This window comes from Canis aureus, chromosome 4 (genome assembly GCF_053574225.1).
Source record: "Canis aureus isolate CA01 chromosome 4, VMU_Caureus_v.1.0, whole genome shotgun sequence".
NCBI lineage: Eukaryota > Metazoa > Chordata > Mammalia > Carnivora > Canidae > Canis > Canis aureus.
In genome coordinates this window covers 26,792,514-26,818,466 of record NC_135614.1, presented here as the reverse complement: position 1 = coordinate 26,818,466, position 25,953 = coordinate 26,792,514, and the positions used below count along the sequence as shown (strand labels likewise).

The window sequence follows — 25,953 nt, the reverse complement described above, 5'->3', positions numbered from 1 at the left end:
AGGAGCAGGAGGGAGAAGGAGAAGCAGATTCCCTGCTGAGCAGGGATCCCGACATGGGACTTGATCCCAGGACCCTGGGACCTGACTGAGGCAGATGATTAACAGACTGAGCCATCCAGGCACCCCTACAAATTTCCATATAAAGAGTCTGGCAAATTGTTTCTAATGACTTATTTACCATGACTAAGACTTCTGCTGGGTCCCTGGATTAGCCAGTACTACTAATCTGATTTTATTTTGATTTTATTAATTACAAAGCCAATAAAAGGTATATTGTACCAAATTCAAACATAATTGAGACAAGATTTAAAGCTGAATACTTTAGCTTCATGAAAACTTACTATATTGCTCCTATCTTTTTTTTTTCATTTTGGTACTGACTGATAAAATGTTGGGTCATAGATAGGTATCAGTCTATAGACTAGTGTTTAGAAAACCATTTTTATTATTTCTCCTCCCCAGAGAGGAAGATGATATATTAATAGACCAGAGTATAACAAAATAATTTTAGGGGTAAGAACTCTGGGGTCAAACTTTGAGTTTTAATTCAGGTTTTCACTATGATATGGAGCATATTTAGTCTCTTGTACCTCTGAGACTAGAGGAACTGTCCAGCTGAACCTAGACCCAGTTGCCAATCAACAGATTTGTGGAGCTAAGTAAATGGTTGTTGTTGTAGGTCACTAAGTTTTGAGGGTAGTTGATTATGTATACAACTAATACATGGTATATATATATATATATATATTTTAATACATGGTATATTAATTAGACATGTAGCATAGGTAAAATTGACCAAATCCATGTAATAGCAGCTGGGGCCACTAATTAATTCAAGTTAGTTCCATTTGATTTCCCAAATATTCTAGCCCAGGAAACTGATACACATGTATTTTGCCATGTCACAATTCTGTATAAAAAAATTAACTTTTTTTTTTTTAATTTTTATTTATTTATGATAGTCACACAGAGAGAGAAAGAGAGGCAGAGACACAGGCAGAGGGAGGAGCAGGCTCCATGCACCGGGAGCCCGACGTGGGATTTGATCCCGGGTCTCCAGGATCGCGCCCTGGGCCAAAGGCAGGCACCAAACCACTGCGCCACCCAGGGATCCCCTAAAAAAATTAACTTTATTTATGACATTTCCTCTGGTCCTCTGCCACGAAATGCAGTCTTATAAATATCAACATTGTTTTCTTGGAATAAACATTTTTTAGTAATCTTCAAATATAGGAAACTTAGGTTCATATTTGAACTTCAGGGTCTGAGAGTCTATATGGCTCAGACAATCTCTGTCTTACCCAAATCTCCTGAAGCCTTTTGAATTCTCTTATCTATTTATAATTGTTTCTAAGTGGAGGCCATCCAGTATATTAGATCTTTGAGGAAACATTCATGTTTGTGAGAAGTTCCAGACTTCATAACTTAAAAATCATCCAGTATTCCATGGGAACTAAAGTTATTTCTCTTTTTTTGGTCATGACTTGAGAAGCGTATTTACCTCTTTTAACCAACAAAAGCTTAAATAATCTTAGCCAATGTTCTTGAAATTTGTTCCTGGTCCCCATCAGCTTTTCTAAATGTCTGGATGTTAACAGTAGAATAGCATGTATGAAGTATTCTCTGAGTGTGTATGGTGTGAATCTCCCTTCCACCCCCATGAACTTGAGCTGCTGTGGTGAATTCATATTCCTAATGATGAAGTCAATTTCATATCTCATTTGATGATTTTAAGGAAAATTGCTACTTAAGAAATAAAATACCAAAGATGTCCTACTACAGTTAAGAGATAGGGAAAGGTATTATTGTTTCCTTGGGGGTAGGGGTGTGGTGGGGGTGGGGTGAGTAGCAGTATGCAGCTCTCATTTTGGTCACCATCAAATTAATCCTCTGCATACAATGGTCTTATGAAAGTTTTGATTTTTGAGTGAATTAGTGTTAGAAATAACATTTAAGTTATTTTCTAGTTTTCTGAGTTGGAAGCTAAGAAAAGAGGTGGTGGAGGAAAAAAAAATCCCACAAGAATTCTGTACCACTTCTTTGCAGAGCACAGTTTAGCAGCAATTAAGAAGAATGGGGGAGTAAGCCACACATGTTTGGGAAAAAAAAGGTGAGACCAGAAAATACAAAGATAATTTAGACAATCTCCATGACTCTCATAAGTATAGACATATGGTACAAGAGAAGGAAGTAGCATCCTTGTTTTAGAAACTTAAATCTTTTTTCCTTGACCAAATTTCTTTTTTTTCTTTTGAAGATTTTATCTATTTATTTGAGGCAGAGAGTACAAGTAGGGAGGAAGGTCAGAGGGAGAGGGAGAAAGATTCCCTGCTGAGCAGGAAGCCCAATGTGGGGAGGGGGGGTTCAATCCCAGGACCCTGAGATCATGACTTGAGCTGAAGGCAGATGCTTAACTGAGTCACCCAGGTGCCCCCCAAATTCTTTTCTGAACATGAATTAGAAAGTATAATTAATGTTTCTTTTTATTAGATGGGGAAATAGGATAATTATGTTGTGATTGCTAAGTGTTTTTAATAGTTCATGTATATGCTGTAGATATTATCTTTTAGGGTAATACATATTCCCTGCTAAACCTGCCATGAGAAACTTAAAAAGTATTACAGGTAGCAGAGTTACTTTACTGTCATTCAAAAGAAACTGTTCTAAGCTATATATGGCTCTTAACCACATTTAACGAAGCTTTTTTAATCCTAAGAATGTTGGTCCTTGGGTGAGGTCTTCAGTCTTTTATCTGAAAGCTATATATATGTGCTTGGGTATAATCTGTCAAAGGTGTACTTACTTTTAGTCTAAAGATGATTTGTAGATCTAGTCCATATTCCTACAGCTGCCATAAAACATACAACTAAATCATATTAGATTAACACAGGCTGGTATTGACAGCCCACTGGGAACATATTGATTAGGTCCCTTTCATGTTATTTGTTATGATTTTTCTTCTCAGTTTCATTTACTGGGAAGACACAGGGGGAAGAGATTTCACCAGGAACAATGACAGTGCCTGTCACAAAATGTTCTCAATGTTTCCATTTGTTACTATGGCAGTGACAAAGAGGGTTCCAAATGAAAAGGCAGACCTGCTGTGACAAAGCACAGCAGGACAACAAGAAGAAATTTTCTCCTGACCTGGGAAATTAGGAAATCACACTTAGAGATTATAGAATTGTCTCCATTTCCAAGGGTACAATCGTAGCACTTGGGCTTTTGAGGGAAAATGTGAAAAGGGTAGTTCCATCAGGCCTGGCTACGGACAAATAAAGGGCAAATGTTACAGAGTGCTTAAGATCTCCAAATAGAACAAGGAGGCATGCTTGTAGAGGCTAGAGGGAATTGTCACTGTTACTGAACCCCTGAGATGGAACTATGAATTTAATTTATGTACATTTGGGGTATTCATTTTAACATTATACATGAAAATCTATGATGTACTGTAGTTATATATCTCTTATGTGGCTAATAAGAACACATGACACTCTGGTACTGAGATATGTGATTAGCACAGGGTAGATGAAGTGAGGCTTTATCCAAGAACTTGAAATTGGGACTGGAATACAGTTATGCAAAGTCACAAAAGACAGAAATACTCTTAAAGCCAGCAAAACTTAAAAGTAATAGGAGGAATATATTATCTATCTAAAGATAGAATGTGTCAATCAGAGAGGAGATATGTTAATCAGGTAATAAAATAGTGAAGACAAAGACACTACATAGTAAATGTAAAAGTTGCCATCACCTCTCCATTCATGTTCAAGGTAGAGAAGTATGTTTCCACAGCTGGAGTATTTCCAATCCTACTAGAAAGGCTTTCCCTAGTGCAGAGATGGAAGTAGGGGTTTTTAACCAATGGATTTTTTAGTATTTCCAACGGAAAAGACCATCTCTATTGTAAGAGGAATGCATTAGCCTGGTGCTATTAAATGGTTGATTCATATAGCTCCTTGTATTTAGATTCCATGCTGACCCAGCAAGTTTATGATCTGTCTTTCTGTATCTCTGTAGTGCAATCAATTCTACTGCTTAGCAAAAAGCTCCTGGTTCAAACTCACCGGGGACTATAGTCCTTCGATTATTTCCCCTTTCATTTTCTTTCTTTTCTGCAGCAATCTTACCCTAGAGTCCTCAGAATCCTATCAGATAACAAAAGCTCCTGTTCAATACATGAAATCATCTATTCAGATAACAGAAAGATTCTCTTTGGCAAAACCCAGCTTTTGTTAGTAAGGCTGGTCTGTCGCTCTCAGTCTCAATGATGAGATTTCCCTAAAAGTTTAGAGAAGCAATAGAGTGCAGTGAGTAAGAGCCCTGACTCTGGAACCAGACTTCCTGGATCAAATCTTGGCTCTGCTACTCTCTAGCTATGAGACTGTTATCCAACTCCTTTGTCTCAGTTTTCTCATCAGTAAAATGGGGTTATAAATAAGCCCAAGTGGCTCAGGTGGTTAAGAGTCCAACTCTCAATTTTGGCTGAGATTGTGATATCAGAGTTGTGAGATTAAGTCCTACATGGGGCTTGGGCTCAGGAGAGTCTGCTTCTCTCCCTCTCCTTTTGCCCCTCCCCCTGCTCGCACACACGTGCTTGCTGTCTCTCTCAAATAAATAAATAAACCTTAAAAACAAAACAAAACACCCCTACTTCAGTGAGTGTTTATGAGCATTAAATAAGTTAACATATGTGAAATGCTTAAGATGCTTACTAGCCAGTAAGTACTTTATAAATGTTATCTATTACTATACTGTAGAGCATGACTTACATGAATGTGCTAAACATGCCAAAATAAGTATTTCAGTGCTAAAATGACATTAGAGTGTTCATGTCATTACATGACTCAGTCTTTCAGGATCTAATTATCCTGGAAACTGATCAGAGTAGGGTTAAAGTGAGAAAAATGGCTACCAGTAAAGTCCTGCCTACTGTCAGCGTGCCTTCCACTTTATAGTGATTTCAACAGTACGTAGTGAAACCCAGTGTTTGGATCCAGGGTATGATGAAAGTGAATAAAGTGAGGAAGCTGCCAACATTACACAGGGGTTGACAAATTAGAGCCTGAGGGCCAAATCCAGCCTGTGGCCTGTTTTTGTATAACTGAGAGCTACAAAATGTTTTTACATTTTTAGAGTGTTATAAAAAACCAAAACCAAAAGCAAACAAGCAAGCATACAAACAAACAAAACAAGAATAATATGCAATACAGCTTGTATATGACTCGCAAACCTAAAATATTCACTATCTGGCCCTTTACAAAAAAAATGTTGTGGATCCCTGTTCCACACTCTTCCCTTACTACTTACTTCACTGTACCCTAACAGTAAATATGTAGGTAGGTAGAGTGAGATAAAAAAGAGGCTGAGGGATCCCTGGGTGGCGCAGCGGTTTGGCGCCTGCCTTTGGCCCAGGGCGCGATCCTGGAGACCCGGGATCGAATCCCACGTCGGGCTCCCGGTGCATGGAGCCTGCTTCTCTCTCTGCCTCTCTCTCTCTCTCTCTCTCTCTGTGTGACTATCATAAAAAAAAAAAGAGACTGAAAATTCTCTAACAGACAGCCCAAGTGTTTTCATGAGGTAGTTCATTTATTATTCTTACCATAGTACAAATGGGTAGCTAGCTGTTCCTACTTTAGTACCCTAGGAATGACTTCTCTCTCCCTCAGAAAGTCCATATATTCTTACCTAGTCTGGGAACATTATAGGTAGTTAGGCATTCATAAAGGAGCCTGTTTTTGCAGGGCTAGGTGGCCCAGGACCCAAGGTACTGACTAATTAGGTCACCATCTTATTTATGATGGCCTCATGATATGCCCTACGAAATACTAAAAAAAAAAAAAAAAAAAAAAAAAAAAAGAATACTTACTATTTTAAATATTTAAAGTACTTAAATAATGCACACACAAGGCGTAGGTTTAAAAGCTATGTACTAAGATTTCTGGTTTAACTAATTTTTTTAAAAAAAGATTTTATTTATTCATGAGAGACACAGAGAGAGAGGCAGAGACACAGACAGAGAGAGAAGCAGGCTCCATGCAGGGAGCCCGATGTGGGTGGGACTTGACCCCAGGACCCCAGGATCATGCCTTGGGCCAAAGGCAGGTGCTAAACCACTGAGCCACCCAGGTGTCCCTGGTTTAACTAATTTTACGCAAGAAATCCATAGTGTTTCTTTAATGTATTACAGAATTTAGCCTGATTCTGGATAAGATATTTTTAGCCTACGTGGATTTATAACTCTGAAGAAATATGGCATAGGAAAAAATAGCTAGAAAACACTCTAATCAATGATGAAGCCCCTAAGCAAAGACAAAAGATACAAACATGACAGTAAAGTAGAATGTTATCTGCAGTATGTACTCTTTCTAAAGAATAGGGCATGGGGCATGCTATAAGTATACTGGTTAACAGCTCATTGAAGAGTTGGCATGTTGGTGAAAAAGATCATTAAAACAAAAGAACATCTATATTTGAAACAATACAATGTTAAGACCATCACATAATATAAGTTTCCCATGGGACGCCTGGGTGGCTTAGCGGTTAAGCATCTGCCTTTGGCTCAGGGCGTGATCCCGGAGTCCTGGGATTGAGTCCCACATGGGTCTTCCTGCATGAAGCCTGCTTCTCCTTCTGCCTATGTCTCTGCCTCTCTCTGTGTGTCTCTCATGAATAAAGAAATAAAATCTTAAGAAAAAAATTTGAGGGCAGTCTGGGTGGCTCAGCGGTTTAGCATTGCCTTCAGCCCAAGGCCTGATCCTGGAGTCCCAGGATTGAGTCCCACTTCGGGCTCCCTGCATGGAGGCTGCTTCTCCCTCTGCCTGTGTCTCTGCCTCTCTCTCTCTCTGTGTTTCTCATGAATAAATAAATAAATTCTTTAAAAATTTTTTTTTGAAAAAAAAAAAAAGTTTCCCATGATTCAAATTATCTTTTAAGGAAAGGAGGACAATGATCAACTCTATTTGCCTTTTTTCCTTGTTCAGCTTGATGTTATAAGAAATAAAGAGAGATTGAGAGGGACTCTTCTGGATTACCACTCAGGAATCTAAAGCCTTCTAGAGAGTCTAGCTTACCTACACTTAACTAGAAGGGGTTTAGACATCAAAAGAACCTTTGGAAAAAAAAACAAAAACCTTTGAACCAGATTTTAGATCAATCTAATTCATCAAGCTAAGAATCTCCTATTGTCTTCATCTTATTTTTGAGTACTCATTCCAAAAATGACAGTCCTTATAAATTGCGCCAGTTCTTACTAAGCCTTGATGAGACAAAAATTTAACTCTTCCTAGTATATTTATAAACATTTAACTATTGCGTTAGATGTTTTAACCAAATGATATAATCCAAAGACATCATTCTTAGTTAATATTTACCAAAATTTGTTTTAAAGAAAAGCAATGTGTTAACATTTAAGCCCGAAAGGCTAAGAATATACTACATATTGTACTTGATACAGTTTGTTTATGTAATATTCTCACAGACACAATCTTGTGAAGATGACTGGGGTACAGCACAACAGCAAATTATATTTAAGTCAAAAATAAGTATTCTTCCTATAGTAAAATACCCTCATAATACTCAAAGTGACAGTAGCATATGGAAAGAACATTAGGAGTTAATTATTTAAAAGAAGAAACTATTAAATTCATAAACCTTGGCTATGTGGTAAAGGCAAGGGTTAAAGGAAATGTTTAACTTATAAGTATGAAATAAATGAATCTGTACCTCCAACAAATGCATCTCCTGCTCCGTTGGTATCAACAATTTCTTTCTGGTCTTGATCCAAGACAGCAAAAGCGGTGACTTCACTTTCTGCAAGTAGAGCCAAAGAAAGGCAGACTGACTTTTCTTTGTAACACTCAATACACAAACTCACCTAGTAAAGTTTGAAACTCTTTCATCATTCATCATTCAGAGAGAGAGGCAACATGAGTTCCATATTCTGTACACGAGTATTTGGGAACCAAGGTACAAATTCATCTGTAAACAACGCTTTTTATGGGTAATTTTCAGCATACACATACTGTATGTGTTTTGTTAGAGTTATACCTACGTCGATCACATATTTTGGGAATGACTATAAAGCACAGCAGTACCTTTTTGGACAGTACAAATACTTGAACAGAAACTACGATGAAAGAAAATATTTGTAAGGACTGGATCCTGGATCTCTAATAAAGCTTCAAACTTGACTGCATTCTTGGCAGTGAAATCTTGGATAGAGTTAAAGAGCTGTAAATTTAAAATATATAAATAACGAGTCTTGGGTGTTTCTCTACAGAAAATCACAATGGCATAATAAAAATATAACTACTATTCTGTTATAATTCTTCATGCCAATGTTAAGAATTGCTGATTTTAGTTGGCTTATACAAATAACTGAATCTGGTTACTTTTTACAAGGAGTCACTATTTCCTTTAAACTATCTGTCAACTAGCAAAAGGAAAAGCTAGGTAGAACAAAAGGGACAGTGCAATGGGTTCTTGTCTTATAGTAGTCTGGACTAGGGCTTGATTGTTTTGACTATAAAGTAACCTAATACAGAACTTTAAACTTGGCACGTGACAGTGGAATGGAGTTATTTGTGATGAAATTTGGCCCAGAGGACATCTGAAAAGATTGGACAGTAGTTTTTATTGGTGGCCAGAATTTCTGAAATCACAAATTTGCATCACTTATGGGGAGAGATGTGGCCAAAGACTTGTGAACTTCAATCTCCTCTAAGATCAAGAGAGAGGGAAAAGGAGATATTGAGCACCTCAGGGTCTCAATAAAGAATATAAGAATCTCAAAAAGCATTTCTGTCTGCGGTCTGTTACCTGGTACTAATGGATACTTTCTTTTTTAAAAAAATATTTTATTTATTTATTCATGAGAGGCACAGAGAGAGAGAGAGAGAGAGAGAGAGGCAGAGACATAGGCAGAGGGAGAAGCAGGCTCCATGCAGGGAGCCCAATGTGGGACTCGATCCTGGGACTCCAGGATCACGCCCTGGGCCGAAGGCAGATGCTCAACTGCTGAGGTACCCAGCATCCCTAATGGATACTTTCAAGAAGAGATAAATACAGATATGATAATGAAAATAAAATCCTACTGGAAAGATTGATATTCAAGAAGAGGATTCTTCATTTAGTGATCCCTTTTGACCATATGACTGCAGATGCTGAGAAGCATCTATTTAAACCCTTTAAGTAACTAGCTTTCCACATTTTGTAACACCAGGACCTATATGGTAGTTAGCAAGATTTTGATTAATTGAAAGTTAAGGCATAAATATCTAGGATTAAATTTTCTAAGGAGTATGCAGTATATACTGCTACACAGACTGTACTAGAAATAATTCGGGGGGATCCCTGGGTGGTGCAGTGGTTTAGCGCCTGCCTTCAGCCCAGGGTGTGATCCTGGAGACCCGGGATCGAGTCCCACGTCGGGCTCCCTGCATGGAGCCTGCTTCTCCCTCTGCCTGTGTCTCTGCCTCTCTCTCTCTCTATTTATATATATAAAAAAAAGAAATAATTCGGAAAGAGCTACCATCTGATTTAGGAAAAAGGACTATACCATAAATATTTATAAAGAAATCTGATTTTATTACTTCCAAGTATAAGTCATAATATAAAGTAGGACCAAACAGCCACTAAATTAGTAAAATGAGCTAAATTAATGATGCCATTACCATTTATAATAGGGTTACATTATGTAATAATAAAAGAGGTCTACAAAACACTTCAGGTAATGTGTTAATAGAAGAATTAACTATTGGATTGTAGATTTGAAAAATAATTACATATAAATGATAAGTAAGCCATAATTAGATATAATTCCTTGAATTCTTTGAAAAAGTCATGGATTTTTGGTTGGATAAATCTTTATTTATGAATAGAACCTAATTCAAAATGGATGAGATTACCTGGAACTTTGCTCTTAAGAATCAGGACTTCTTGGTCTAAACTACTAAAAAAAAATTTTTTTTTTAACTACTAAAAATTCTAAACGAATGGTTTTCTGGATATATGTGTATATCTTTGATATGTTTTATCCTTAGATGACATAGAAGTTCAATTTCTTGTAACATAAAGAATTATTTTTCACCTTTTCTGCTTATTGATGCAAATAAATATATAAGAATACTAAGACTGTAAAAGAGCTGTCATGAATTGGAATGGATATAGTCTAGTCTCTATTACCTTCTGTATCTAGCTCTTATGCTATGAAAGCTCCTTTCAAAATACCCTGAAAATTTGCAAGATCCTGAAATGTGTTCTGAATTACTGAAGAAGGATTTAACAACATTCAATAATATTTAGGTTCAATTATATTGTTGAGACATTCTGATATTTTTTTGAAATGAAATGATCTGTTAGTTTACAGAGCTATTAAAAAACCCCCAACACACACACACACACACACACACACACACACACACACACACAAACCCAACACGGGACACCTGGTGGCTTAGTGGTTTAGCGCCTGCCTTCGGCCCAGGGTGTGATCCTGGAGTCCCGGGATCGAGTCCCACATACTCCCTGCGTGGAGCCTGCTTCTCCCTCTGCCTATGTCTCTGCCTCTCTCTCTCTCTCTCTTATGAATAAATAAATAAAAATACTTTAAAAATAAATAAATAAAAATCCCCAACACATCAAGCACCTATGTGGCTCAGTTGGTTAAGTGTCTCACTCTTGATTTTGGCTCAGGTCATGATCTCATGGTTGTGAGATCCAGCCCCACATCCTCGAGCTCTGCACTCAGCATAGAATCTGCTTGAGATTCTTTCCCTCTGCCTCTCTCCCCACGCACTCTCTCTCTCTCAAATAAACAAATAAATACATCAAAAAAAAAAAAACAAAAACCTCACACAACTAACTAGACAGCATTTACCAGCATGACCTTTTCCATAGCCTTCTAGACCATCTGTTGTATGAACATATGAAATACCTCACTAAATCTTAAGATACACTTATAGGCATGAACATTATTCAGCCAATGAGGCCAGGACACTTTCATGACTCACTTAGGTGTAAAATGGGCCTGAAGTAGCAATAATAGCTTTGTCTTAGTTCTAGAAAAATGACACTGTTAGCTCTGATCAAGTGCTTCTAAATAAGAGCGTAAGATACATTAGAGCCTTTTATTCCCATGACTTATTCACTCCATAAGTGGAAGCCTGTATGTCCCACTCTGTTTCACCCATTTTGTTCATCCCTCTATCTCCCTCTCCTCTGGCAACCATCAGTTTGTTCTCTATATTTTTAAGTCTGATTCTGCTTTTTGATACATTTGTTTCATTTTTTAGATTCGACATATAAGTGAAACCATATGATATTTCTCTTTCTTGGTAGGACTTATTTCACATAGCACAAAACCTTCTAGATCTACCTATGTTGTTGCAGATGACAAGACCTCATTCTTTTTATGGCTTCATAGTATTCCCCCCTCCTGGGTCTCCAGTATCAGGCCCTGGGCTGAAGGTGTTACTTAAACCGCTGAGCCACCCGGGCTGCCCAGATTTACCAGTTTTTAATATTTTGCCACAATGTTTACTTAATCTTTTCATATATATGTACATATTATTATTTATTGTTTTAAGCTTTTGAGCATGAATTGCTTATATCATGCCTTTACTTCTTAATAATTCAGTGTGAATCTCCAAGAATAAGGATATTCTTTTAAGTAACCACAATACAGTTGATAAATTTAAAAGCTTAATATTGTTATTTTATATAATCTATATTCCATATTTCAATTTTGTTAATTGTCCTGTATTTTACAGTTTTTTTCCCATCCACTACAAGATTCAGTCCAGAATTACACAGTGCTTTCTAGTTACTTTTTTTTTTTTAAGATTTTTAAAATTTATTCATGAGAGATACAGAGAGAGAGAGGCAGAGACACAGGCGGAGGGAGAAGCAGGCTCCATGCAGGGAGCCCAAAGTGGTACTAGATCCCAGGTCTCCAGGATCAGGCCCTGGGCTAAAGGCGGCGCTAAACTGCTGAGCCACTCGGGCTGCCCATTATGTTTGTTTTTAATTTAACCTTTTAAATAGGTAGTGCATACACAGAGTTAAAAAATACAAATTTATTAAAAGATATCCTATAAAAAAAACTTTCTCACCTCTTATCTCCTATTCATCCAGTTTCTAATCCTACTGCTTTCCAATGTGGTTATCACTGCTATTGTTTTTCTGTAAATCCTTCCAGAATTTCTCTATGCACATTCAAGCAAACACATTCTTATTTTTTTCGTTTTTATAAAAGATTTTATTGATTAGAGAGACAGAGAGAAAGAGAGAGAAGGGGAAGGAGAGAGAATCTGAAGCAGGCTCCATGCTGAGAGCAGACCTGGATGCGGGGCTCAATTCCACAACTGCAAGATCATGACCTGAGCTGAAACCAAGAGTTGGAGGCTTAATGAGCCACCCACGCACCTCTTCTTTCTTATTCTTTTTAAAAGATTTTATTTATTTATTCATGAGAGACACAGAGAGAGGCCGAGACAGGCAGACGTAGAAGTTCCCCAAAGGGAGCCTGATGTGGGACTCAATCCCAGGACCCTGGGATCACAACCTGAGCCAAAGGCAGATGCTCAACCACTGAGCCACCTAGGTGCCCACCCCTCCTCTCTTATTTTTTTTTTTTAAGATTTTATTTATTTACTCATGAGAGACAGAGAGAGAGAGAGAGAGAGAGAGAGAGAGAGAGGCAGAGACACAGGCAGAGGGAGAAACAGGCTCCATGCAGGAAGCCTGATGCAGAACCTGATCCCGGGTCTCCAGGATCACACCCTGGGCTGAAGGTGGCATCAAACCGCTGAGCCACCCGGGCTGCCCTCCCTTCTTATTCTTAAACAAAAAAGTACCCATCTTTGTGGGTGGCTCTGGACCATGTTTTTTTCACTTGGAAATTGTTCTTTGTTGGTAAGCAGAGAATGTCTGCATTTTTATTGCTGCATAATAGTCCACTGTATGGATATACTTAAATAAATTAAAGCAGTCTTTTATTGATGGACTTTTAGGTTGTTTTCAGTCTTCTGCTATTATACACAATGTTGCAAAGCACTAATGCTTTTATTTTAAGTAGACCCTAAATTTAATTATTTGGCTTTATTTAAAAGCCAAAGTCAATAATTTCATTCCTACTTTTTATAGGGAACTGACATACGAAAACTAAATTGTTATACCAAGAGCATGAAATATGCCTGTGTCAAAGAATAAGAAAAAAGTGAGAATCCAGGAAATGCTTTTCTTTTCATTAGGATATACATACCAGGATATGAGCAAAGACACCCTGCTCAGCCTGCCCTAATAAACAGGGTAATGAAACAGATGACAAATTCTACTAATAATAGAGATTTATAGAACAATCCTAATTAACAAGGACTTTTGGGGAATGAAGAGCTCTGGGTTAATTTAATTTTCTGGTTAACTAAAGAAAAAGCAGAAAGTCTTTTTAGTTAGAAATCTTTCTAAATGTATTAATATAATAATATACCATGACATCCCTGCTTTAATTAGTTTAGTTTATTAAACTGAATGAAAATTTTCTTTGATAATAGAGAATCCTAGAGCACATGTTAATGTCATTATTCTGAACATCAATTCTTATTGTAGCTCCAAAGGTGTAAGTGCTTTCATGAAAGGTAGGATAAATGGAATGGTTGGAGGAACACTGGATTAGGACTCAAAAGACCCATGGTTTTAGTCTGGTTTTGGTTCAGCTACTTTATTCAATAAATGCTTATTAAGAGCTTATCATATGTCAGGCCCCCAGACTGGGAATACAGATGTGAATAGGACACACAAAACCCCTGCTCTCATGGGACCTACATTTTAGTGAGGACAGACAGTATACAAGTAACAAACAATGAGAAAGATAATTTGAGATAATAAATGCCACAAATAAAATAAAACAGGATGATATGATAAAATATGACTGGGGAGGTAAATTAATTTAGATGGTTGCTACTTCTTTACTGAGGAGGTGATGTTTGAATTGAGACTTCAATAGCAAGAAAGAGCTAGCCTTGTGAAGATCCAGGTGCAGAATATTCAAGAGCAGAGGCTCTGGGCTAGCAACAAGCTATGTGAACTAACCCTTTTTAAGTTTAGGAAGGCTACTGTCACTAGAGTGTAGTGAGTGTGGAGAGATCAAGAGTGTGTGGCTGTTGGTAGAATTTCATCCTATATAGAATGGGAAACCATTGGAAGGTTTTTAAATTTTTTTAAGATTTAAACATTTTATTTATTTATTTATTTAAAAGATTTTATTTATTTATTCATGAGAGACAGAGAGAGGCAGAGACACAGGCAGAGGGAGAAGCAGGCTCCATGCAGGGAGCCCGACGTGGGACTTGATCCCCGGTCTCCAGGATCATGCCCTGGGCCAAAGGCAGGCGCCAAACCGCTGAGCCACCCGGGCTGCCCTAAAAATTTATTTTAGAGAAAGGAGCATGCATGTGGGAGCGAGGCTGGGGTGGGGGTAGGGGTGAGCAGGGGCTGAGGGAGAGAGTAAGAAAGTTTTTTTTTTTTTTTTTTTTGAGAGTAAGAAAGTCTTAAGCAGACTCAGTGCTGAGTATGGAGTCTGATGTGGGGCTTGATATCAGGACCGTGAGATCACCATCTGAACCAAAACCAAGAGTCGAGGCTTACCTGACTATACCACCCAGGTGTCCCCACTGTAAGATTTTAAGCAGGGGAGTGACATAGTCCCATCTTTGATTTAAAAACGGCAGCCTTATATAGAATGGACAGAATGGTGGGGGTTGGGAGTAGAGTCAATGATGCTACTTTTCAAGACCTTGCACAAATAACCACAATTTTATTATACTTAGAAGATGGAGAAGAGTGCCTGGGTGGCTCAGTCAGGTAAGTGTTCAACTCTTGATTTCGGCTCAGGTCATGATTTAAGGGTCATGGGATTTAGCCCCATGTTGGGCTTTGTGCTCAGCAGGGAGTCTGCCTAAGAGTCTCTTTCTACCTCTGTCTCCCCCCCTCATTGTGCATGTGCTCTCTCTCCTAAAATAAAGAGAAAAAAAAAAAAAAGAAAAATGAGCATAATACTTGTTCTAGCTATTTTCTGTGATTCTTATATGGATTAAGTATTAATGTTATGAAAGTACCCTTTCAAATATAAAGCCCTATACAATTTTTAAAAATTCTTAAATATGGTTTATTACTTTTCTCCATTTCTGATGGATCTCTCTATAGGGATTATAGAGAATGCAAAGGCTATGGTTTTCACCTCCTCTTATGTGTTTGTATGTATAAATGTAATACATATTGGTATATACTGATAAACAATTTTATAAGGTGTTTTTAGGAGCTTATTTTCTTCAATCAGGTAACAAGTATTTGTTGAACACTTGCCATGAGCTCCTTCTAGATCCTTCTAGATCCTTTGGGGGAGATATAGGGGAAATATTAAGACATGATTTATCTTCTGAAATAACTTATAACCTATACTGAAAGAAATCTAGCACATGTGAAAGAATTTGTGAAGTATCATACAATGTAATATTTATTATAACTGCAACAGGATTTCAAAGGAAAGAAACAATGTGAATTTAATTAACTGGAGATGGTTTCATGGAGAAGACTGAACTTAAGCTAGGAAGATATGGATAGTGAAGAGGAGAGGAAATAAAAAATATATATATTCCAGGAGGCACAGAGAAAGAAATAAGCTTAGGTAAGGAAAGAAATAATGCAAGATGGGTAGGGTCCAGCCATCTCTAGGAAGACAAATCTTTGGATTTAATACATCAAACAATGGGATACAATTGCAGTTTGTGAGCTAGCAAAGTGACATTCAAGTGCTTACTGTGCACTAACTACTACAGCAAGTGCTTTATATACTTCATATCATGTATTTCCCACGGCAATCCCACAAATTGACCTGACTTTATAAGTGAAGACACTGAGGCTCATAGAGGTTGTCAACTGCTCAGGGTCTTGGAGCAAAGTACTTTGGGATCAAAGAGAGAGAGAGAGAGAGACAGAGACAAAGACAGAGACAGAGAGAGAAAATAAAATGGGATTCCAAAGTGACCATTTGAGCAATGTTGCTATCATTTTTTCTGAAAAAAAGGTGAGCATGGGAAAAAAGCAAGATTTTGATTAAGCAGTATATAGCATTTAACTGACATTTAAATCCTCTCCCCCTCCTTAAAAGATTTTATTTATTTATTCATGAGAGACACAGAGAGACAGGCAGAGACACAGGCAGAGGGAGAAGTCAGCTCCATGCAGGGAGCCTGATGAGGGACTCAATCCTGGAACCCTCGGATCATGCCCCGAGCCAAAGCAGATGCTCGACTGCCGAGCCACCCAGGCGTCCCTTAAATTCCCTTTCTAAGTTGGGTACTGATAACTAAATTTGACCAAATTAAGTAGATAAATACTCCACAGAGAATAGAGGCAGTATAATACTGTATTAAAAATATAAATCTGACTGCTCGGGTTCATATTCCCAATTACTAGTAAATTCCCATATACTAGCTCATAACCAAGCCAAACTCTCTATGCCTCAATTTTCTCATGTACAAAACAGGGACATTAACACTAATTATCTCATAGCATTTCTGTGAGGCTAAATCACTTAACACATATAAGGCATTTAGAGCAAAAGTTGGCACAAAGTAATCATTTAATGAATAAATGAACAAGAATTATTAATCTTAAAATAAGACTTTTGGGTATGGGAGATTGAGATTACACTTGAAATTGCTGCTACTGAAGGCATGGTTTTGATATGGAGCACTATGATCATTGTTTGCAGTAAAGCCTCTCAGTTTGTTCATGTTTTCTTTGAATTTTCTACAAATGTTTCAAGTAAACGTCAGTTAAAATCTTCAGTGCTGAATATGGACAGGTAACGAGTAGAAGAGTGTTTGCTTTGAATATGAAAATAGTTTTCCATAGAAAAGTGACTGAAGGGGTGACTGGGTGGCTTAGTTGGTTAAGCATCCAACTCTTGGTTTCAGCCCAGGTCATGATCTCATGGGTCGTGAGATCAAACCCTGCATTGGGCTCCTGCACTCAGCAGGGATTCTGCTTGAAGATTCTCTCTCTCTGCTCCTCTCCCCACTCATGTGTGTGCACACACACTCTCAATAAATAAATAAATCTTTAAAAAAATCGTAAGAAAGGTGACCAAGAAAATAATGATAAATGGAATTACTGCCTTAAAACCTTATTTCCCCCTTTTTTGGTGCCTTCCTTCCTTCCTTCCTTCCTTCCTTCCTTCCTTCCTTCCTTCCTTCCTTCCAAGATTTCTGATACCTTTAATAGGTTCACTATATGAAGTCTATCTTTTTAACCTTAAAGCAGTTCATTTCAACCTGTTCTCTCTTTGCTTTTTTCTATGCACTTGCTCCATTCTCAGGTTTATAAAAACTGGCTTCCTCTGTGGCTTAGCTCATAGGTCACTGGCCATCTATAGATTGCCTAACCTTGTTGAGGTTCTTAACCCTGATTCATTCAGCTATGCCCAAGGAAGCAACTAGGGTTCATGGCACAAACCTTGGCTACTTAGGTAAGAAGGGCTACAGGAAAGGCAATTTGTCTGATGATCTCTAGCACCCAAAGCTATGCTTTGCACATGATAGGTGCTCAGGAAACATTTGTTGAATGAACAGACTAGTTTTTCATGAATACAAATCTCATCATGTTATTCTCCTGTTAAAAGCCCTTTGATGGTTCTCTATTGAAGTCTTATCTCTTATCTTATCTTAACCTTATCTCTTGCCATTTCCCGAGCTGTGATTTTGTCTCTCTCACACTCATAATTTTTCAAACATGTCATGTTTTTTTTTTTATACCTATATCATACCAGCTTTACTGCACAAATCATCCTTCCCTATTAGTTCCAAATCCCAGATAAGGTTGTCTTCTTGGATGCAGTCCCTGACTTCTCAGGGTCTTGCTTAGAAGCAGAGATGACTGCTTCCTTTTTTATGCCATCATTTATAACTTTTACATATCTCTAAGAATGGATTTATCATATTTATAGTTTTACTTATTCATATGAATTTTTTCTACTAAACTACGAACTCCTTATAGGTAGGAATCATAACTTAACCAAGTCCCAGTACACAGTAGGTGCTCAATAAAAACTTTTTACTGAATGATTATTTCTGCAAGATTTTAACTTCCTTAAGACTAGTTTCTTTCTCATGTAGTAGAGTATGAGCTCAATATATATTTTCTTAATGATTCTGAATAAGTGATACCTAATTATAACATGCTTCTCTAGGTTAGATAAGTAAACCAAGTAAACTAAAGGTTCTAGTTGTCCATGATTCTGTCTTTTTTAGAGTTATTAGGATTTAATCATGTATTCTAAATGCTTGTATGAAAGGAAATCATATGAATACTTGAAAATCAGAGGGTAATATGCTATTTCAATAGTGAATAAATTCAATGTTGCCTAATTTGTTCTAAAAACCTTTCCAGATCTAACTGTGCTGAAGACATCCTGGAGAAACCATAAAAATATATGAATGGTACATTCAAGCAAGTTGTTTTCCATCATTCACAAATGAAGACACTTTTATTTTTTAAAGATTGTATTTATTTATTCATGACACACACACACACACACACACACACACGCGCACGCGCGCGCAGAGGCAAAGACACAGGCAGAGAGAGAAGCAGGCTCCATGCAGGGAGCCTGACATGGGACTAGATCTCAGGTCTCCAGGATCACGCTCTGGGCCAAAGGCGGCGCTAAACTGCCGATCCATCCGGGCTGCCCCTGAAGACACTTCTATGATTCAATAAACCTAGGTTCAGATCTTGTTTAAGGATAGAAGGTTCTAATAATGGGGACTTGGAGTTAACACTTAGGTTAAGGATCAAATGAGGTTAATCAAATGATCACAATGACAAGAGTGGGATTCACCTCATAAAGATACCATATAAGTCCAACCAACATCTATATGTATGTGATTCTTCCTTATACAGAAATTGTAGGCTGTTAAAACTAGAACAGGAATAGGCATTTGTTACATAATTTGAACCAAGGCGTCATGGTTATGAAAAACACTGAGTGACCAAACAGCAACAGCTTTCTTAAATTTTTTGTGTATGGTTTAGTCCTAATCACTGCAGTAGGAAGATATAAGACATTATTGATATTCTAAATGTACCCCTTCTTAATGTCATATATTTCCTTCTGAGTACAATAGTAAAGATTTTCAAAATGATATGCACATGCAAAGTTGTGCTCTGTTATTAAAGGAAAAGCTACTGATGGACTTCCCATCAGTAAGATTTCTGTTTGAATTGTTGGCGGTGGCAATCACAAATGTTTATGAAGTTTACAAAGTAAAAACTGCATCAAGTATGAGGGAACCAGTGTTTCTCTCTTTTTTATGGATTAGAAGAAATCTTAGAGCAAGAAAGCAATGCTGAAATATCACTGATGTTTTAGTGCAATCTGGTTTGTAGGCATGGTAATGTTTCAAGGGAATGTCACAGATTTATGCTGAAAGAAAAATATTTTTAGAATATTCTATACTTTACAATAAAGTTAAAAGTTCCCTAAAGTATGGGGTCATTTTCAGTGGGTGCTCTGACAAACATGGATAAAAGTTATGAGTACTATCTTTTGTCCAATAAACTAAATTGGAATTGCAGATAACTTGACTACCTGCAGTATAGCGATAAATACCAGTAAACAACCATTTTACCCAATTTAAACAGAATGCTTTTCTTTATTGAGTCATTTTCCAATTTCTCTTGCACTTAAAAGTAGATTAAAATGTTTAAATGTATGGTTAATTACCTGTTTAAAAAACCCTCTCAAGTACCATATTTTACAATGCTTTTAAAAGTTGGTTGTACTTCTCATCATTCCTTATGAATGGAAGTTGCAGCATCAGATTTTTAAAAAGTTGCAGGAATAGTCTAAGGATCATACTCATGTCTCTTTGGAGATTAAGAAGAATGGCATAACATTATTTAAAAAAATGATAAAGAAAAAACAAACAAACAAAAATGATAAAGACCCCATGTCAAAGAAGGCTGGTGTTTGTCATCCAAATACTGTGCCAATTACTGCAATTCCTCTTAGAATTGGTCCTACTAATGATCCTTAGCTGGTGCTCCTGTTTCCCTCTCCAAGGTATCATTTTAAATGTCTACTCAAGTCACCAAATAATTCTCACCCTCAGAGAGAAGAGAAGCCATTAGGTGTCAGGTATAAAGACTTGCTAGTTATTTTGAACTACTCACAGTTTTTCCATCAAACAATATTAAGAATCAGTATCGTTGTTTCTCAGACTGGAAGATGGTAGACAATTCAATTTAGTAACACCACATCATATAGCTATTATATCACATAGCTATTTATACTCTAGTCTATGTAAATGGCATCTGCTAGATTTGGCCTATTCATAGATGACAATACTATTTATACTTCCTTAGTTGACCCAGAAACAATATACAAATTGGTCAGGCTACAGAAGTCAGTGTAGCAAGGCTGGTGTCTTAACTGTGTAGTATGTGAAGCTTTAATGTTGGTTATATCTGGACAGAAGAAATTTGTGCTGTATTAGTTAATTCTTTGAAAAGCAAAGTCCTGTACTCCCAAAGAAGTAAAGGAAGCAACAACAGCCTTACAGGTCAGATTCTCATTTGTTCATCTTTTTTTTCTTTTTCTTTGAGGGTGGTAGGGAGGAAAGGAGGGAGGTAGAGACAGAGGCAAAGAGAGAAAGAGCATGCAAGCATGAACAGGGATGGAGGGGCAGAGAGAGAGGAGAGAGAGAATCTCAAGCAGGCTCCATACCCAGTGTGGAGCCTCATGTGGGGCTTGGCTCGATCTCACGACCCTGAGATCATGACCTGAGAGTTAGATGCTTCACCGACTAAGCCACTTAGGTGCACCATTTGTTCATCAAAGATAATACCTCATTTTAAATAATATTTAGGTAAATGTTCTATGTCAGCTATAATATATAATGAAAGTATTGGCAATTATTTTTTATTTTACTATAGTGGCTGCTGCTAAGGAAAGGGAAAAGACCCCATGTTCTGGTTAGCTCATTCCAAAAGTCTAAATTTGAGTGTCTGAGGAAAGTTCCACATTTCTGATAGTGATGACAATACCCTAAATACTTTGAGAATGAAGGGAACATACACTTGACCACATAGGTTGCTTCTACTCACCATAGCCAGGTGTCTTGGTTTTAAACACATGGAGACAGACATAACTTTTATCCCTTTAGGGAATCATGAGCACAAGCTTTCATGTTCCTTAAAGCACAGATGTGGCTGGAGAATATGAGAATGTGAACATTTTATCTAGCATATTCTAACATTAGGAAGTCACTCTAGATATCAGATAACTCTTCCCTGATTATATGTTTATGAATTTAGTGGGAAGAAACAGGGACACTATTTAAAGCTAGAAGAAAGCCCCTTATTTTAGGTATTCAATAAATACTTGATGATTGACTGCCAGTAGAATTTATAAGACTTCTAGAAATCAAGTACATTTTATAATAAGTTGATTTTTATATACTATTTTTTTCTTTTTTATAGAGAGAGTGAGAGAGAGAGAGAGCACAGAACCAGAGGGAGAAGGAGAGAGAATCTTAAGTACATTCCACACTCAGTGTAGAGCCTGATGCAGGGCTCCATCCCACCACCCTGAGATATGACTTGAACCAAAATCAAGAGTTGGACGCTCAGCCAACTGAGCTATAGAGTTTGCCTGTAAAATTTGCCCCCAAATTTTATATATTATTTTAACAAAAGAGAGAAAACTTCTGTATTCATTAGATATTTTCTTAGTGGATACTATGGGGATTATAACTAACATCCTAAATATACAGCAATCTAGTTTGAATTGATACCAACTTAGCTTCAATCTTCAAGAAAGGGTATAAAACCTTTCTTCCTATACAGCTTCTTCCCTGCTTCTATTGTTATAAATTACATCTTTATACATATGTGCCAATTAACATATATTTATAATTACTATTCAATGTATTTGTCTTTTAAATCATGTGTGAATAAGAAGAGTTACATACCAAAAATACATTACTACTGGCTATTATATTTACCAATGTAGTTACCTTTGCTTGAGTTCTTTATTTCTTCATATGGCTATGAGTGACTCTAGCATCCATTCATTTCAGCTGAAGGATTCCCTTCAGTATTTCTCATAGGGCCTGAACTCCTACTACTGAACTTCTTTAGCTTTTGTTTAACTGGAAATGTCTTAATTTTCCTTCACTTCTGATGGACAGTTTTGTCAGATATAGAACTTCTGTATTCTGAAGCCCATTTTTTTCAGATGTTAAATATAAATATAATTGTCAAAAAAGCAAATTCACTAAGTAGACCTCTTATTCACAATGCATTTTAATATGCTGAAGTTCCAAGAAGATAAAATTGTAGTGTGGCCAAAGCTCAGTGTTGAGCTCAAGATAGAAAAGCTTTTCAAAAACTGGTTGCTGATTATATTTTGATAATTAAATATATGAACCTATGATCCTTTTAGGCTCACCTAATTAGTATCAAATGAGTTTACTTAATTACAGCTGTAAATTAAATGCATAGAGTTTGCCTCATCTCAAAATAATTACATGTGCATTGTAATGTGAATTATGGAACATTAATTTGTAGTTTATCGATTATTCCCTAAACAGAGACTGGGACTCATTAGGACAAAGTTATTATCTTAGCAGTTTTGATAAATAGCTTCTAGAAAGGGTTTCTGAAAAATGTCTGCATATAAATTCTTCAAAGGAAAGGTATACATGTGTCAGAATTGGTACTGCACATTTATTGTAAAGCCTCAGCCTAGAAAAATGTGCTCTCTGAAGTATTCAGGTGAGAGGCATAAATATGTATATATGTATATAAAATCTCCACCCTCATTCTGCACAGAGCTAGAACTTTATCAGGTTTATAGTAAAGGCTGCAATTATTTTAGGAATCTTCTGCAGTGTTAAATAATTACAAGTCAAACTACTACCTCTAACAAACCAGTTCTTAGCATCCCTCAGAGAGAGGAAACGATAGGTTACTTATCATATTCAAAAGCTTCTGCTATGTTCATTATACTCAAGAACCACAAAAAAGGGGGTGAAAACTCTATCTTCCTTTACTCTTTGGATACTTTACTAGATAAGTGCTTTCCCCCCTTCCTTTTATGATCTTTAAAAAAATCTGAGAAGGGAAGAAAGATTTCCTGCTAGAAAACGAATGAAGAATTATTAAAGGCATAAAGTACAGACTAATCAGGTGGAGGAAATAGTCTAACTCTAGAGTTTTCTTTTCTTTTCTTTTTTTTTCCTAAAGGAAATAACTACGTTGATCATTTGGGAAGAAACAGTTCAAATGGGGCTCACTCAATTTAAGATTTTTAATTTTCTTGTGAGGGAGAGGAATCTTAATCACCAATTGAAGAATTTCAAAGGCAATTTCTAGAATAGGCCTCAGGTTTTCCCTAAAGATAAAATTAATTTAAATAAAAATATGAGATTTTCTTGTTTAAATGAGACAAGCTTTCAGAATAGCCTCTTGCTTTATTTGCTTTCAATGTAGCCATTGTTTTTCGTATTTTTCTCTTTCTGCTCAATTGTGAGAAAACTCCCACTGATTACATCAGTAACTTACTCTACTTATATTATTTCCCTTCATTTTTTTCATGGATATATCCCATTGTGTGCAAAAAAAGGAATTCTGCTGCCACAGAACCTAAAGAACACACTTGGCTGCCTATGGTAAATGCTCACGTTTTTCTAGTTAGGAGTAGTGGCATTATCAGGCTTTAAAAAAGCAACAGAGGTAGAGGCTAAACAGGTGTGTCAAGCCTTTCCTCTGCTATTTGGAATTTCTAGCTTTGGCCACCATTGCTTTTTTCTCACTATTCTTGTGATTTTCTGCCATTTTCTTCCTTTAAACATAGAGGCTGAGGGGAAGACCTCGGCATAATAATCGTGTTTTAATTTGGCCCAATTTTGGCCTAAAGCAAACATCTAATTACTTGTGATTAATTCTAAAGAACATAATCTACTCTCATGTTCAGTGGGTCTGTGTTTGAATCTAACTAGTGGCTTCCTCATGTTTTTTGCTGCCTTTCTTCCTCTTCTCTGTGTTAACTTAATCCCCTAAGTGACTGAGGAATCATAAACTGCCATTCTTCTGCTACACAAAATATCTGTATTATGCAATTCACATTTCAAGGGACTTGAAATTAGTCTTGAATCGTGTGTTCAAATTTAGACTTCTGTAAAAAATGACAAGATGTATGAGACCACTGTAATCTAGGCAGCCATAATTATACAATTATTGATGAAGTTCCTGTTGATAAACAATGCAAACATTAGGAAATACTATTTTGCAATTAAATGATGAAGAAAGCTGTTTATTGCCTTCTATTCTATCCTCTGTTAATAAGACTGAAGTTGCAGATGTTCATGTATGCTGCATTGATGTTAAATGGTGCATGATGCTCTAGGTGGTTCCCATAACCTTGCTTTGTCTACTATGAACTGACTCAATTGATATGATAATAGAGAAAAGAGCAGGGCTGAACTGGCACAATTTGCATAGCCTTGAAATTTGCTATTATTGCACAGCCAACTGCTCCTAAAAGTTCTTGTTCAGTTGTCACTGACAACAATATGTTAGACAAACAATATTTTGAAATTAACCACTCAGGTGGGGGCATCACTTATTGAAGCTTTTATCCCATCAAACAAGGTACTCATCAATGCATTCCTAAAGCCAACAATGGGGAATTTTGTGATCTTCTTTGGGATCAATTACTATTAGATTTAGTACAAAGAGAGCAGACAACATTCAGGGGTCACAAAACAGTGGTAGCACTTGCTGCTTTTTGACACTGGAATTCTATTTGGAGTATCTCTCTCTCCCTTTCACAGAACATATATTCGCATCCCATCATTAAATAACGATTATATTTTAGGTTAAGAAATAATAAAATTTCCAATGTTGCTTAATATTGTTCTTTAGTCATGAAAAAAAATTATACAAGACGCCCCATACAAGAATATTAGGAATTGCTCTGATCCATGAAATGACAATACTAGAAAACTTCAAACACTGAAGAAAATCTCCATACATTCCAAAAATCCAAAAATGTTTTGAACAAGTAACAGGAGAACAGCTAGAAAAGTGTCACAATTATAAGGGACAACTCTGAGTTTAGATTGTGGGCATATATAATGAATGACAGGGTAGGAGACAATAAATGTACCTTTGGTGGGTGGGCAATTAAAACAACTAGAAGACAGAAGAATTGCAAATAAATGGGAATAATGTAATTTAAAGTTCGAACAAACAAAATTGTTTAAATAAATATCCTAGAAAAGCTAATATGGAAAATTTAGTGCTCATGAAAGTAGAAGAACAAAATGGAAAACAAAACTGGGCCACTCTAGAGGTCAATACTGAAGATTTAACTACCCAAAGAGCTAATTCCCATACGACTGCTTGGATAAGAGACGAGATAAAGGAATTTAGAGAAATACCAGATGAAAGAAACTGGGCACACACAGAATTAATATTTTAAAAAAGAGCCTAGAGTGGTTTTTAAAACAAACCCAATTCTTTAGCTTAATTCAAGGTTTAAACAATAGTTTGTTTTGATGTTTTGTTTTCAGTTGGTTGAAATTCTAAATTACAAGACCTTTTATTTCAAGCATTAGTTTTAAAACAAGAAGACCAGAATACATATAAACCCGTGAAGGAAAATGGAGCCAATGTATATTGCATTCACTGTTTCCCCTTTACTGGGCTTATCCCTGTGGCAGAACTGTAATCTGTTAAAAATTATACTTCCTTTCTGATCAATATCAGGCTTGGCCACGTGACTTGCTTCAGCTAATGAAATATGAGGGGAAGTGATGCAAGAGCTATAAGAACTACTATGTAGTTTTCTTATCCTTTCACCTCTAATATAATTAGCATGTTCTG

At 36.7% G+C, this 25,953-nt stretch overlaps 1 protein-coding gene across 12 annotated transcripts in view; it reads right to left on the bottom strand.

Moving 5' to 3' along the window:
* The window catches only part of ADK (adenosine kinase), a 505,936-nt gene that overhangs the window by 29,034 nt on the left and 450,949 nt on the right, over positions 1-25,953 (bottom strand). For all 12 annotated transcript variants that reach the window (XM_077895077.1, XM_077895086.1, XM_077895079.1 and 9 more), the window contains one exon: positions 7,726-7,812. In XM_077895077.1, the coding sequence (XP_077751203.1) occupies positions 7,726-7,812 (87 nt within the window). The remainder of the gene's footprint in view (positions 1-7,725; positions 7,813-25,953) is intronic.